The sequence below is a fragment of the Oryctolagus cuniculus genome, chromosome 19, assembly GCF_964237555.1.
Source record: "Oryctolagus cuniculus chromosome 19, mOryCun1.1, whole genome shotgun sequence".
Lineage (NCBI taxonomy): Eukaryota > Metazoa > Chordata > Mammalia > Lagomorpha > Leporidae > Oryctolagus > Oryctolagus cuniculus.
The window spans coordinates 33606605-33618201 of record NC_091450.1 but is presented as its reverse complement, the minus strand read 5'-3'; the positions used below and the strand labels follow the sequence as shown (position 1 = coordinate 33618201).

General features: G+C 70.1%; 1 protein-coding gene across 1 annotated transcript; it reads left to right on the top strand.

The window, feature by feature from the left end:
* Window positions 1–55: 55 nt before the first annotated feature.
* On the top strand, window positions 56–11539 carry TELO2 (telomere maintenance 2). Its single transcript, XM_051830292.2, has 21 exons — window positions 56–189; window positions 325–654; window positions 1134–1411; window positions 2373–2441; window positions 2568–2715; window positions 3651–3753; window positions 4091–4159; window positions 4270–4411; window positions 4510–4646; window positions 5139–5218; window positions 5356–5475; window positions 5681–5769; window positions 5877–5968; window positions 6122–6238; window positions 6341–6412; window positions 7575–7742; window positions 8001–8092; window positions 8523–8622; window positions 8872–8936; window positions 9877–9992; window positions 11077–11539. Exons 2-21 carry the CDS (start codon window positions 326–328, stop codon window positions 11190–11192), a joined length of 2502 nt encoding a protein of 833 aa, XP_051686252.2. The 5' UTR covers window positions 56–189; window position 325; the 3' UTR covers window positions 11193–11539.
* The last annotated feature ends 58 nt before the right edge of the window (window positions 11540–11597 follow it).

Sequence of the window (11597 nt, the reverse complement as noted above, 5' to 3'; positions counted from 1 at the left end):
AGCGGCACCAGCGGCGCTCTCCGCTGATTCGCCACGAGCCCTGCGGGGACCGACCCCAAAGGCGCCCCCAAACCCGCGGCCGCTCTGCCGGCGCCCAGGGGCTCGTGCCCGTTGGCTCCCGGTCGGCCTTGAGCGAGCGCCGGCCGGAGCCGCCTCGGGGGTAGCGAAGCGTCCGGCGCGCGGAGCCAGGTGTGGGTCGGGGGCCGGGTCGGGGTCGGGGTCACGGTGCGGTGCGGTGGTCGAGCCGAGCCCCGCCGTGGCGGGAGGGCCGAGGCCGACCCCTGAGTGCGGGCGGCCTCGACCCCGCGCCTTCTCCGCCCGCAGGATGGATGCGGCGCGACCCGACGTGCGGCTCGCCGTGCGCGAGGCCCTGCACGCCCTGCGGTCGCCCGAGGACGACGGCCGCGTGCTGGCCACCCTGGAGTCCCTGCAGCGCCTGGTCGGCGACGCGGGGAGCCCGGCGCGGGCCGGCGAGCGGCAGGAGCTGGCCACGGCGCCCTTCGCCGCGCTGCTCCGGGACCTGGCCGGCAAGCTGAGCGCGGGCTGGCCGGGGCCGAACGCGCGGCTGGAGCAGCTGGGCCGCAGCTTCTTCCTGCAGGGCCCGGCCGGTCAGGCCTTCCTGGCGCTGATGGAGTGCGTGGAGAGCGCTGCGGGGTGAGCGGTGGGAGTGCGGGGTCGGATGGCGCGGGTGGCCCTGCGGGGGGCGGAGCGGCCAGTCGGCTCCCGTGAGCCTCCGGCGTCCGGCGGGTGCTCAGGCTCCGGTCCCCCAGCGCCCTGCCTGGGTTCCGCGCCTGGCTCTGGCCCCTGACCCCACCTGACCCCAGCTTCCTGCTCAAGCACACGCTGGGAGTACTGGGGTCCCTGCCCCCCACGTGGGAGACCCGGGTGCCACAGCTGTGGTGGCGTGCAGGGAGCGAACACTAGTGGGACGGCCCTGGGGACAGCGGGCCTGGGCAGTGAGGTCGCTCACTCCCACCCAGGCTTGTGGCTGCCCAGCGGGGTTCCAGGGTCCTGCTGTCAGGCTGTGAGTTAGGGTCCGACAGCCCCGCCCCCGCCCCCCCCCACCCCGGGCCGTGGCACCTGCTGTCACTCAGCGCCATTCCCCCCCACCCTTTGCACCTGCTGTCACTCAGCGCCAGCTCCCGGCTGATGAAGACGGCGCAGCTGCTGGCGACGTTTCTGAGCCAGGGCAGGCTGGCGGCTCTGATGGAGGAGCAGTGTCGGCAGCAGGCGCAGCCGGGCCCCGGCCTGTTCCAGGAGACGCTGCTGGTCAGGGTGGTGGGCCTGCCCGACCAGCTGGCCAACCGCCTGCAGCGGGACACGCTGGACGAGTTCCTGCCCCAGAACTACTTCGCCCTGCTCGGCGAGCAGCTCGTCCGGGCGCTGCAGACGGTCGTGGACTCGCTGCGAGGTGAGGGCCTCTGGGCCTCGGCCTGTCTGGGCAGTGCCGCCGGGCAGCTGGGGCCACGTCCCCGGCTGGCCCAGCAGCCTGCCCGTGCGGAGCTTGTGTCTGCTTCTTGGACCTTGGAGGTGGGGCCGGCGTGCAGGGAGGCGGTGCCGACGGGCCTGCTCAGGGCCCGGCACCTGTGGTTTGGCGGTCCCCACTGTGTGTGGCAGCTGCGTGGTGGGCCCTGAGGATCTTCGGGTAGGAGGCGGGGGGCTGGAGGGGCTTTCCACACGGAGGAGGGGCGCCGGGAGCTGCTGTGTCCTCCCGGTGCCGCAGACGGGGCTCTGGCCGTCGTGTTTCACGAGCGAGCAGGGGCCTGGGGCTGCGGGACTGAGCACCATGGGCTGGACGGGCCCCGCCCCCGGCCTGCCCCCTGCCACTTCCCTCCTAGGCTCATGGCATCCAGGCCCAGCGCCCCGGTAGAGCCCATGGGGACCCCACCCTGGCCATCTGTCGTCCCTGGATTTGCACACCCTGGGCTTCTCCCAGCTGGGGTCTGGTCTCGGAGCCTCGGGGGGGGGGGCCCGAGAGTGTCCAGGCTTGCCTGGGGCTGAGCACGGTGGCCTTGACGCTGGCCTCTTCAGGTCCTGTGCGCTGTGGTCCCCTCTGGGCGGTCCAGGACAGCCGCCCCGTCCTTGTTTCCCACAGCTCCTTGCCAACCAGGGGTCCGTGTCTCCCCGCGGGCTGACGCCCCTCTCCCTCCTGGGTGGTGCCTCCAGGGTCACTGACAGTGCCGCGAGCTGGCCGTAGAGCTGTTTCCATGTCCTTGTCGGGTCCTCACGTTACAGCCGACCCCACTCAGATTCTGCCTGGGGCCTGCTAGGCCTGCACTCCACAAGGAAGCTCACTGGGGTGGACTTGGCCCCTCGTACTGGGAGGCCCCGCGCTGTCCTGCGCCGGACACCTGGTCTTCCTCCCCCCACAGCCGGCTTGGACTGCGCTGTCGGCTTCGCGTCTCAAGTCCTGGGGAAAGTCTGCGTCCAGGGAAGGCAGAGTGAGTAGCGCCTCCTGAGCCCGCTTCCAGACGTGCACAGTGGTGCCAGGCGCCGGCCCACGCTGGGCCTGGGCCTGCGGTGCCCCCGCGGTCCCCGAGGCTCAGGGCCTCCGTGTGTCCCCTCAGAGGAGATCCTGGGTGTGCTGGTGCCCCGGCTGACGGCACTCACCCAGGGCAGCTGCCTGTGGCAGCGAGTGTGCTGGCGCCTGCTGGAACAAGTGCCCGACCGGGCCATGGAGGCCACGCTGACAGGACTCGCGGAGGCCGTGACGGGGTGAGCAGCCCCAGTGCTGGTCGTGAGGTGGGGGTGGCGGGGTCTCTGGTCGGCTCTCCTGGTGCCCCGGCGAGCAGGGCGGCCCCTCCCTGGCTGGCCGTGTGGACGGTCAGGCTGACTGCGACTGCCTCTGCGCTTCCTGGCCGGCCTGGGGGCTGGAGGCCCTGCCTGGGGTCCCCCTCCTCTTACAGAGGGGGTGCAGATGCTGCAGCCTGACTCGCCCGCAGGCTGTGGCCGAGGGCAGCTCCCAGAGGACGTGGGCATGCGAGCCCCTCCCGCTTCACCTGCGGCTCGGGGGCCCTCCAGCCCCCGCACACGGCCATGGGGCTGTCTGGGTTTGCCTGACATGGGGTTGTGACACCGTTGCTTGTCCCTTGTGTGCGGGTGCTGGTTGGGCCAATTCTTACCCATGAGGCCAGCTCCCGGCCTAGCGTCCCGTGTCCATGCCAGGAAGTGCCACCTCCGCGCTGGCTGCAGGCTGCTGCCGCGGGTGGGTGTGCGCGTGGGTGTGCGCCGTCCGCTTCCCTCTGACCTGGGCGGTCGCTTCCTCGACCGGATTCTCCTGGGGTTCCCGGCCTTCCTTCTTTGCCACAGCTCCTCACCAGTGCGGTGGTCTGGGGGGTGGGAGCAGGGGCCCCGAGTCCAGGCCAGGGTTCTTCAGACCACGGTCTGCGGGCCCGGGGTCAGTCTCGCCGGCCTGCAGCCACGCCACTCGCTCACGTGTCTGGACGCTTCCGTCCTCCGTGGCAGAGGCGAGCAGGCCGGACGCGCCTCGTGTTCTCCGTTAGCTCAGCGAGGGCCCGGGCCTGCGGGAGGACTGAGGACCAGCACTGCCTGGAGGCTCCAGCTGGCGCCTGGCAGGGCCTGGCAGCCCAGAGCCGTGGGCGTGGGAGCCCTGCTCTGCCCGGGCTGACCAGCCCCTCGCCCGCCTGCAGGCCAGAGGTCCTGGCGCGACTGCTGGGGAACCTGGTGGTGAGGCACCGGAAAGCGCAGTTCGTGATGACGCGGAAGCTGCTGTTGCTGCAGTACCGGCACTCGGTGAGGCCCGGCACGGCAGTGCCCTGTGGGATTTGGCCTCGGCTCAGGCCCTGCTGCGCCTTGAGGCTGGGTGCATCCCAGGGACAGGACGCACTCTGGCGCCCTTGTGGGGGCCTCAGTTGGGGCCAGGGTGGAAGTGGCACTGACACCCCGCACACCGCTCACCTGACCCTCGCTGGGGCAGGTCGGGGACGGCCCAGCAGCCCCTGGTGGTGGAGCGGGTGAGGCCCTGTGTCTGGCATTAAACAGGACAGGGGGCCCACGCTGATGTGCCCGGAGACCGGGGCAGGAGGGTGGCGGTCGCCGCCTGGGGGTGCAGGCTCCTCGCTCTTTGCAGACGCGCACGCTGCAGAGCCTGCTGGGGTACCTGGCCATGGACGTCCAGCGGCGCCCGCTCCTCGTACAGGTACTCAGCCTGCCCTCTGTCCCGGGGTGTCCCTGGGCGTCCCTGGGCGTCTCTGGGCGTGGGCCACGGCGGAGCCCTGCCTGACCAGGCCGAGGCCATGCGCCCGCCAGGCACTGAAGGAGCTACTGGAGACGTGGGGCAGCAGCAGCGCCATCCGGCACGCGCCACTGGCACAGCAGCGCTACGTCAGCAAGGCCATCCTCATCTGCCTGGCGCACCTGGGCGAGCCGGAGCTGCGGGGCAGCCGCGACGGTGAGCAGGAGGCGCCGGGCCCGCCTCGGCCAGCGCTGGCCGTGTGTGCTGTGTGGCCCGGGCCCTGTGCACTGAGGGCGCGTGTCCGGTGCTTCCAGAGCTGCTGGCCAGCATGATGGCGGGCGTGAAGTGCCACCTGGACAGCAGCCTGCCCCCGGTGCGTCGCCTGGGCATGATTGTGGCCGAGGTCGTCAGCTCCCGGCTCCACCCCGAGGGGCCTCCCCTGAGATTCCAAGTGAGTGGGCGGGGCTGCCCCGGGGCCTGTCCTGGGGGGGCTCCCTGAGTAGCCGTCTCTCCAGCCCGGCTGTCGCCTCCTTTTCCAGGGCCCAGCCCCTAGCACGTCCATACTGGTCACACGAGGGCTGAGGCTCAGGGTGACTGGTGACCCCAGTTCTTTGAGGGCCATGGAAGTCTGGCCCAAGCACCTGCACAGGTGCCCCCAGGGTGGCCGAGGTCCAGTGAGGGGTGGGGGAGGAGCCCCATCAGTGGCCTCATCAGCTGAGCCGCCCAGGTCCCAGGGCCTCCCAGCCTCCTCAGGGGAGGCGGGTGTCTGGCCCACGGCACACCCAGCGGCCTGCTCCTGGAGAGGCCAGTCCGGCTGAGCGAGCTGGGGTGGGGCTGGGACGGCCGTGGAAGGCCCGGCTCTGGCTGCTGCTGCCTCGCCACTGACGGCACAGATGGCAGAGACGGCCTGGCGTCGCCGACTCTGGCGTGTCTGCATTTGTAGTATGACCAGGATGAACTGAGCCGCGAGATGCTGGCCTTGGCTGCCCCCAGGCCTGCGGGTGGCAGCTCCCCGGAGCCAGGGTGAGGTCCTGTGTGCCCGTTCCCCGCCCCGAGTCTGTGTGTGCCTGGCTGTTCTGGGTCCTGGGTCCCTGGTGGCAGGCGGAGATGTGGGTGGGCGCCACGCCAGCGTCTGAGGGTTTCTCCTTGTCTCCTCCAAGGCTGCCCCTCACTGCAGTTGCCGAAGAGACCCCCACAGAGACGGAGGACCGTGCTGCAGAGACCCTGGTCAGCAGTGTCCCCAAGGAAGGGCCGCAGGGCTCCGACTCAGAGCTGGACAGGTGGGGTGCACCTGCCTGTGGCCCCGTGTGCAGAGCTGGAGCTGGCCTGGCCGGGGGCCCGCCCCCTCGCCCCCAGTTCCGTCTTGGCCTGCAAGCGTGTGCTGGGACTCCGGGCCTTTCCCGAGGACGCAGAGTTGGCCCCGGTGTTCAGGATGGGGCACCTGGGTCCTCCCGTGGGTGACGTGGCCCTGCCCGTGTCTTCCAGTGACGACGAGCTTGTCCCCTATGACATGTCGGGGGACCAGGAGCTGCAGAGGGGCAAGGCGCCCCAGTACATCCGGGACTGCCTGGAAGGTGGGCCTTGGGTGTCCCCGGCCTCTGTCCCCCTTGCGTCCCGGGAGCAGATGTGGCCCGGCCCCTTGCTGCTGGCAGGCTGACTGACGGCTGTGGGCTCTGTGCAGCGCTGAGCACATCCGAGGACGTGGAGCGCTGGGAGGCAGCCCTGCGGGCCCTGGAGGGCCTGGTCTGCAGGAGCCCCGAGGCCACGCGGGAGGTGAGTGCGGGCAGGGGCGGCTGGGGAGCCCCCGGGGGCTGAGTCTACGTCCTGGGTCACAGAGGACGGAGCAGCTCAGTGCGTCCCTGGCTCGCCCCACCAGCGGGCAGGGAGCCAGGGACTGAAGGCGCCTGACCCCGAGCCTGTGTGCAGGTGAGCGTGGAGCTGGCCAAGGTACTGCTGCACCTGGAGGACAGGACGTGCGTGGCCGGCTTTGAGGGGCTGCGCCAGAGGGGCCTCGTGGCCGTCGTGGTCGCGGACCCAGCCCGGGTGAGTCCCAGCGCAGCCGCGGGGTTGCCCAGATGCACCCGCAGCCTGCACCCCTGGGTGGGCGGCAGGACCTGACAGCGGCCTCTCCGTCGCCTGACCCAGGTGGCCGAGTACCTGACGGCGCAGTTCTATGCCCTGAACTACAGCCTCCGGCAGCGCATGGATATCCTGGACGTAAGTGCTCCGTCACCGCGGCCTCCCGCTTCCCCGTGCAGACCGGGGCTGGGGCTTTTCTCCGTCCGTGGTTCCCTCACGCGTGGCAGGAGCGCGTGCCCTGGAAGTCAGGAGTTGGCGCTCAGCGGCCAAGTGCGTTTCTTCCACACAACAGCCTTGCTGGTGTCGGTCACACACCCCAGGATCCACCGTGTTAGGATAAGCGTTGTCCATGCAGTGGGATATCGGCCAAGCAGGGTCGACACCCGGCACAGCGTCCACGGAGCTGGGATGTGCAACGCCTCTCGCGAGGGCAGCCTGCCCGGGGGTCGGTTACTGGAGCCTCCCAGAGCAGGGGAGTCCAGAGAGACGGGGCCGGGGCCGGGGCCGGCACGGTGGTCGGTGTTGGCTCCAGAGACAGTGCTGGGCCCAGAGATGGAATGGTGGTTGGTGTTGTTTCCAGAAATAGACGGTGCCGGGCCCAGGGATGGCATGGCAGTCGGTGTTGGCTGCAGACATGGTGCCGGGCCCAGGGACGGCACTGTGGTTGGTGTTGGGACCAGGGACAGCACGGCGGTCGGTGTTGGTTCCAGAGACAGATGGTGCCGGGCCCAGGGCTGGCATGGCAGTTGTTGTTGGTTCCAGAGACGGTGCTGGGCCCAGGGACGGCACGGCGGTCGGTGTCGGTGAGGGCAGAGCTTCAGTCTGGGGAGGCGGGAAGTTCTGGCCTGGGCTTGGGGGGTGGGCGCACAGCCATGTGAATGTCTCGCTGACACTCGGCTGCTGGCTGAAAAAAGGCAAAATGGCGCATTGTATGCCTCCTTCACCACGACGGATACTTCTAGTAGGAAAAGACCTCGCCACTTCAGGGGTGCAGTTCAGGGACTCCAAGTCCTCCTGGCCACCCCTGTGTCTCCATCACCCCAGAGGCGCCCAGTCCGCCACCCGTCTGTCACCGGCGCCTCACGTAGGTGGCGTCGTGCTGCGGGCTGGTGTCCAGCGCCTGTCGGTGCCTCACTCCTTCCTGGCGCCGTCATCTCCCCGCCTGCCCCTCAGCGAGGCGCAGTGGCTCTGAGACACGTGGTGCCGTGGACCGCACCTGCTTCTCACAGGCCGCGGGGCCGCTGGCACTTCCGGTCTTCGCGGGGGCCTGCTGGCTGCCCTGCTCTGTGCTTCTCCACAGGTGCTGACTCTGGCCGCCCAGGAGCTGTCTCGGCCGGGACGCCCCGGGAGGACTTGCCAGCAGGGCTCCCCGGCGTTGGCTGCCGCCCAGCCTGGCAGCACCGCGGCTCCTGACTGGCGGGCGCTGGTGGAGGAGCGCATCAGAAGCAAGACCCGGCGCTTCTCCAAGGTCAGCCGGCACCCGGTCAGGTCCTGGCGGGCGTGGGGACTTTGGGACGAGCGGCGAGCTTCCTCTGGTGTGCGTGGAAGCGACACTGTCCCAGGACGTCTAGTGGGCACACATGGCCTGGCGCTGTCCTTGGGCCGTCCAGGCCAGCTCTCAGAGGGGCTCTGCTGGTGCCACCTGAAGGACCACCCTGGGCTGGGCCCGGCAGCCTGAGCCCCGTCCTCACCTGCCGGGGAGGCTCTGAGCACCGTGTATTGGCAGGGCTGTCCTCGGCGGGCGCTGGCCAGTGGCCCCAATGAATTCAACTCCGTGGCCGGCCACTTCTTCTTCCCCCTCATTCAACACTTTGACAGGTGAGTGGGTTTCCCGAGGCTGTGGGCTTGGAACAGGAGCCCTGTTCAGTGACCGAGGCTGCCCAGGGTGGGGGTGAGCTCAGGGCTTGGCGCGAACGTGGTGATGGCCTTCGCTGTGGTTCCCTAAGCTCGGGTTAAGGCGTGGATTTTCCGGTTGAGCTTTGTCGTGAGGGCCGTGGGCACTGTTACCTTGGGCCCAGGTGTCGGGTTTACGGTGCACCACGTGTTGCCCTGAGCGGCCGCCAACACTGTGACGCCGCTTCCTGTGCCGACCTGGGCTGGGGCGGCCCTGCGGGGTAACAGGGCAGCCCGGGAACGCCGTCCTGTGGCTCTTCCAGTGCCACATGGGACATTGGGGGGGGCGTGGGGTAGCCCGAGAGAGCAGCTCTGGGGTGCCAGGATGCATCACTCACTCAACTCTGGGTTTTAGGCCCCTGGTGACCTTTGACCTTTTGGGAGATGACCAGCTGGTTCTTGGAAGACTGATCCACACCTTAGGGGCCCTGATGTACCTGGCTGTTAATACCACAGTGAGTTGGGAGACGGCGGCTAAAGGCCCGGGGGCCCTGGGACCTGCCCTGCAATGGGCGTGGAGCACCCTGTGCCTGGGGCCTGCTCCCCAGCCTCCCCTCGGCTCTCGGAACAAGAGTCTGGGGTGCTGTGATGTCCCAGGCGCAGCGGGAGTATCCTCTCTCTGACCCTGCCGTCGGCAGCCAAGCCCCCCCTTGGGGCAGGGCAGGGACGGCGGCAGCTGCCCACCTCCTCTCTGCTGTTGCCAGGTGGCCGTGTCCATGGGCAAGGCCCTGCTGGAGTTCGTGTGGGCCCTCCGCTTCCACGTCGACCCGTGAGTGGCCTGGTGCTGCGGCGGGGTGGGAGTGGACGCGGTGTTGGGGCAGGGCAGGAGTGGACGCGGTGCTGCGGCGGGGTGGGAGTGGACGCGGTGCTGCGGCGGAGCGGGAGTGGACGCGGTGTTGGGGGCGGGGCGGGAGTGGACGCGGTGCTGGGGCGGGGCGGGAGTGGACGCGGTGTTGGGGCGGGGCGGGAGTGGACGCGGTGCTGCGGCGGAGCGGGAGTGGACGCGGTGTTGGGGGCGGGGCGGGAGTGGACGCGGTGCTGCGGCGGGGCGGGAGTGGACGCGGTGCTGCGGCGGAGCGGGAGTGGACGCGGTGTTGGGGGCGGGGCGGGAGTGGACGCGGTGCTGGGGCGGGGCGGGAGTGGACGCGGTGCTGGGGCGGGCGGGAGTGGACGCGGTGTTGGGGCGGGGCGGGAGTGGACGCGGTGTTGGGGGCGGGCGGGAGTGGACGCGGTGCTGGGGCGGGGCGGGAGTGGACGCGGTGTTGGGGCGGGGCGGGAGTGGACGCGGTGTTGGGGGCGGGCGGGAGTGGACGCGGTGCTGGGGCGGGGCGGGAGTGGACGCGGTGTTGGGGGCAGGGCGGGAGTGGACGCGGTGTTGGGGGCAGGGCGGGAGTGGACGCGGTGCTGCGGCAGGGCGGGAGTGGACGCGGTGTTGGGGCAGGGTGGGAGTGGACGCGGTGTTGGGGGCGGGGCGGGAGTGGACGTGGTGTTGGGGCGGGGCGGGAGTGGACGCGGTGCTGGGGCGGGGTCTGCAGCGTCGCTAGTGGCGGCCACGTGGAGGCTCAGGCAGCCGAGGCAGCGTGGCTGGGCGCTTCCCGAGGAGCAGCATGCTGGGCTGGGGGTCTCAGGGTCCCGGCCACACTTGGAAGTGGAGGTCTCCTGGCCTGGGGTGCTGACCCTGCGCCTCCCCCTTCTGTCTGCATCGGCAGTTTTGTGCGCCAGGGCCTGCTGTCCGCTGTCTCCTCGGTCCTCCTGAGCGTGCCTGCCGAGCGCCTGCTGGGGGACCTGCCCGACGAGCTGCTGGAGGCCAGGTCCTGGCTGGCAGGTGAGTGTTCGGGCCCCGGCGGCTGGAGCTAGGTGGACAGGAGGCCTCCTGGTGTGTGGAGTGGTCCTACAGCCTGCACATGCACCCGCCTTTCTGAACTGGGTGTGGCTCTCCTGAAGGGGACCCCAGAGAAGGTGCCTCACGTGGGAGTCTATCCCTCTGAAAAATCCCAGCCTACCTTATGCGGCCACACAGGCTCACCCACGTGGTCTCTGCCACTTCCGCCCCTCCCCCTGCACGTGTTGGCCATGAGGTCAGTGGCAGACCTGGCGCTGGACCTAAGGACAAGAACCCCCATGACCACCCTGGGACGCCACACAGCACATCAGACCCCGAAGCCCCGCTGCTCCAGGCACGGGCTTCTGCTGTCCGTTTGCTCCGACCGGGCTCTGTCAGCAGGCCAGCTCTGGTCCCTGGTGCCCCACAACGTGACCGTGCCGACTGCTTTGAGAAGTGTCACGTGTGTCAGGACAGTCTGGGCTGTGCTGCAGACCCCAGGACCTCCCAACCTCGTCCTGGCAGTAGCCGGACGCCCTGGGCCCCTATCCTGGACCCTGGCCCATGTCTGTGCGGCACACACCACCCCTGGGGGTCATGGTGGTCCCAGTGCAGCCTGCAGAGGAGCAGCCGGGGCTGGGGGAGATCCCAGGCTGTGTGCAGGTCCCGGCCTCCGCCACCTGGCGGGGTGGGAGCAGCACCAGCTCCCTACTCACTGTGTCCAGTGGGGCTGGGGGAGATCCCAGGCTGCGTGCAGGTCCTGCCTCTGCCACCTGGCGGGGTGGGAGCAGCACCAGCTCCCTACTCACTGTGTCCAGCGGGGCTGGGGGAGATCCCAGGCCGCGTGCATGTCCCGGCCTCTGCCACCTGGCGGGGTGGGAGCAACACCAGCTCCCTACTCGCCCCGTGTCCAGCGGGGTTGGGGGAGCTTGCGGGGCCACTTCTCCTCGAGCTGTGCTCCCCAGGTTGCTGCTGGGCGTGAGGCCGAGGTGGAGGGCACCGCTCAGCCTGGCAGGTGCTCGTGTGAGACGAAAGCCAAGGCAGGCCAGCGCCGGCTGGGGCTGATGTCGGTCTTCACGTTCCGCAGATGTGGCCGAGAAAGACGTGGACGAGGACTGCCGGCTGCTGGCCGTGAAGTCCCTGCTGCTCCTGGAGCGGCTCAGAGACAAGCTCCTCCCACCGCCCTCTCCCGTGGGCCCCTGAGACCTGACCGTCCATCCCTGCCAGGGGAAAGAGGGCCGAGGGCTGGGCCCGAGCCCTGGGAGCACAGCCCCGCGACGCCTGGGCCTCACTGTGTGGCCGGGTCAGGAACGGCTGTTGGAACCGTGGTGCCCGTCCCCAGTCGCTGCTGGGAGCCCTGCTCATCTGTGTCCAGCCAGAACCCCACAAGGCCTTGGCACTGCCCCTAGGACAGCGCAGCCTGGACGTGGGGCTGTGGAGCTGAAGGCTCCCTGTGGGGTCTGTGGTGAGAGCTGGGGCTGGCAGGGCCAGGTTAGCGTGGCAGGCCCCCGTGGGCTTGTGTCCACAGGAGTAAAAGCTGCAGGTGCGAAGTGTGTGCGGCTCTCGCTGGGGGGACGCATTCTGTTGAGGGGAGCCATTGAGACGGGG

Bases quoted from the DNA above. Each gene is read 5' to 3' on its own strand.
- TELO2 (XM_051830292.2), top strand. From the start codon at position 326: ATGGATGCGGCGCGACCCGACGTGCGGCTCGCCGTGCGCGAGGCCCTG. The intron at 1,412-2,372 runs GTGAGGGCCTCT...CTCCCCCCACAG, and splicing joins GGTCGTGGACTCGCTGCGAG to CCGGCTTGGACTGCGCTGTC. The intron at 8,093-8,522 runs GTGAGTGGGTTT...TCTGGGTTTTAG, and splicing joins CTCATTCAACACTTTGACAG to GCCCCTGGTGACCTTTGACC.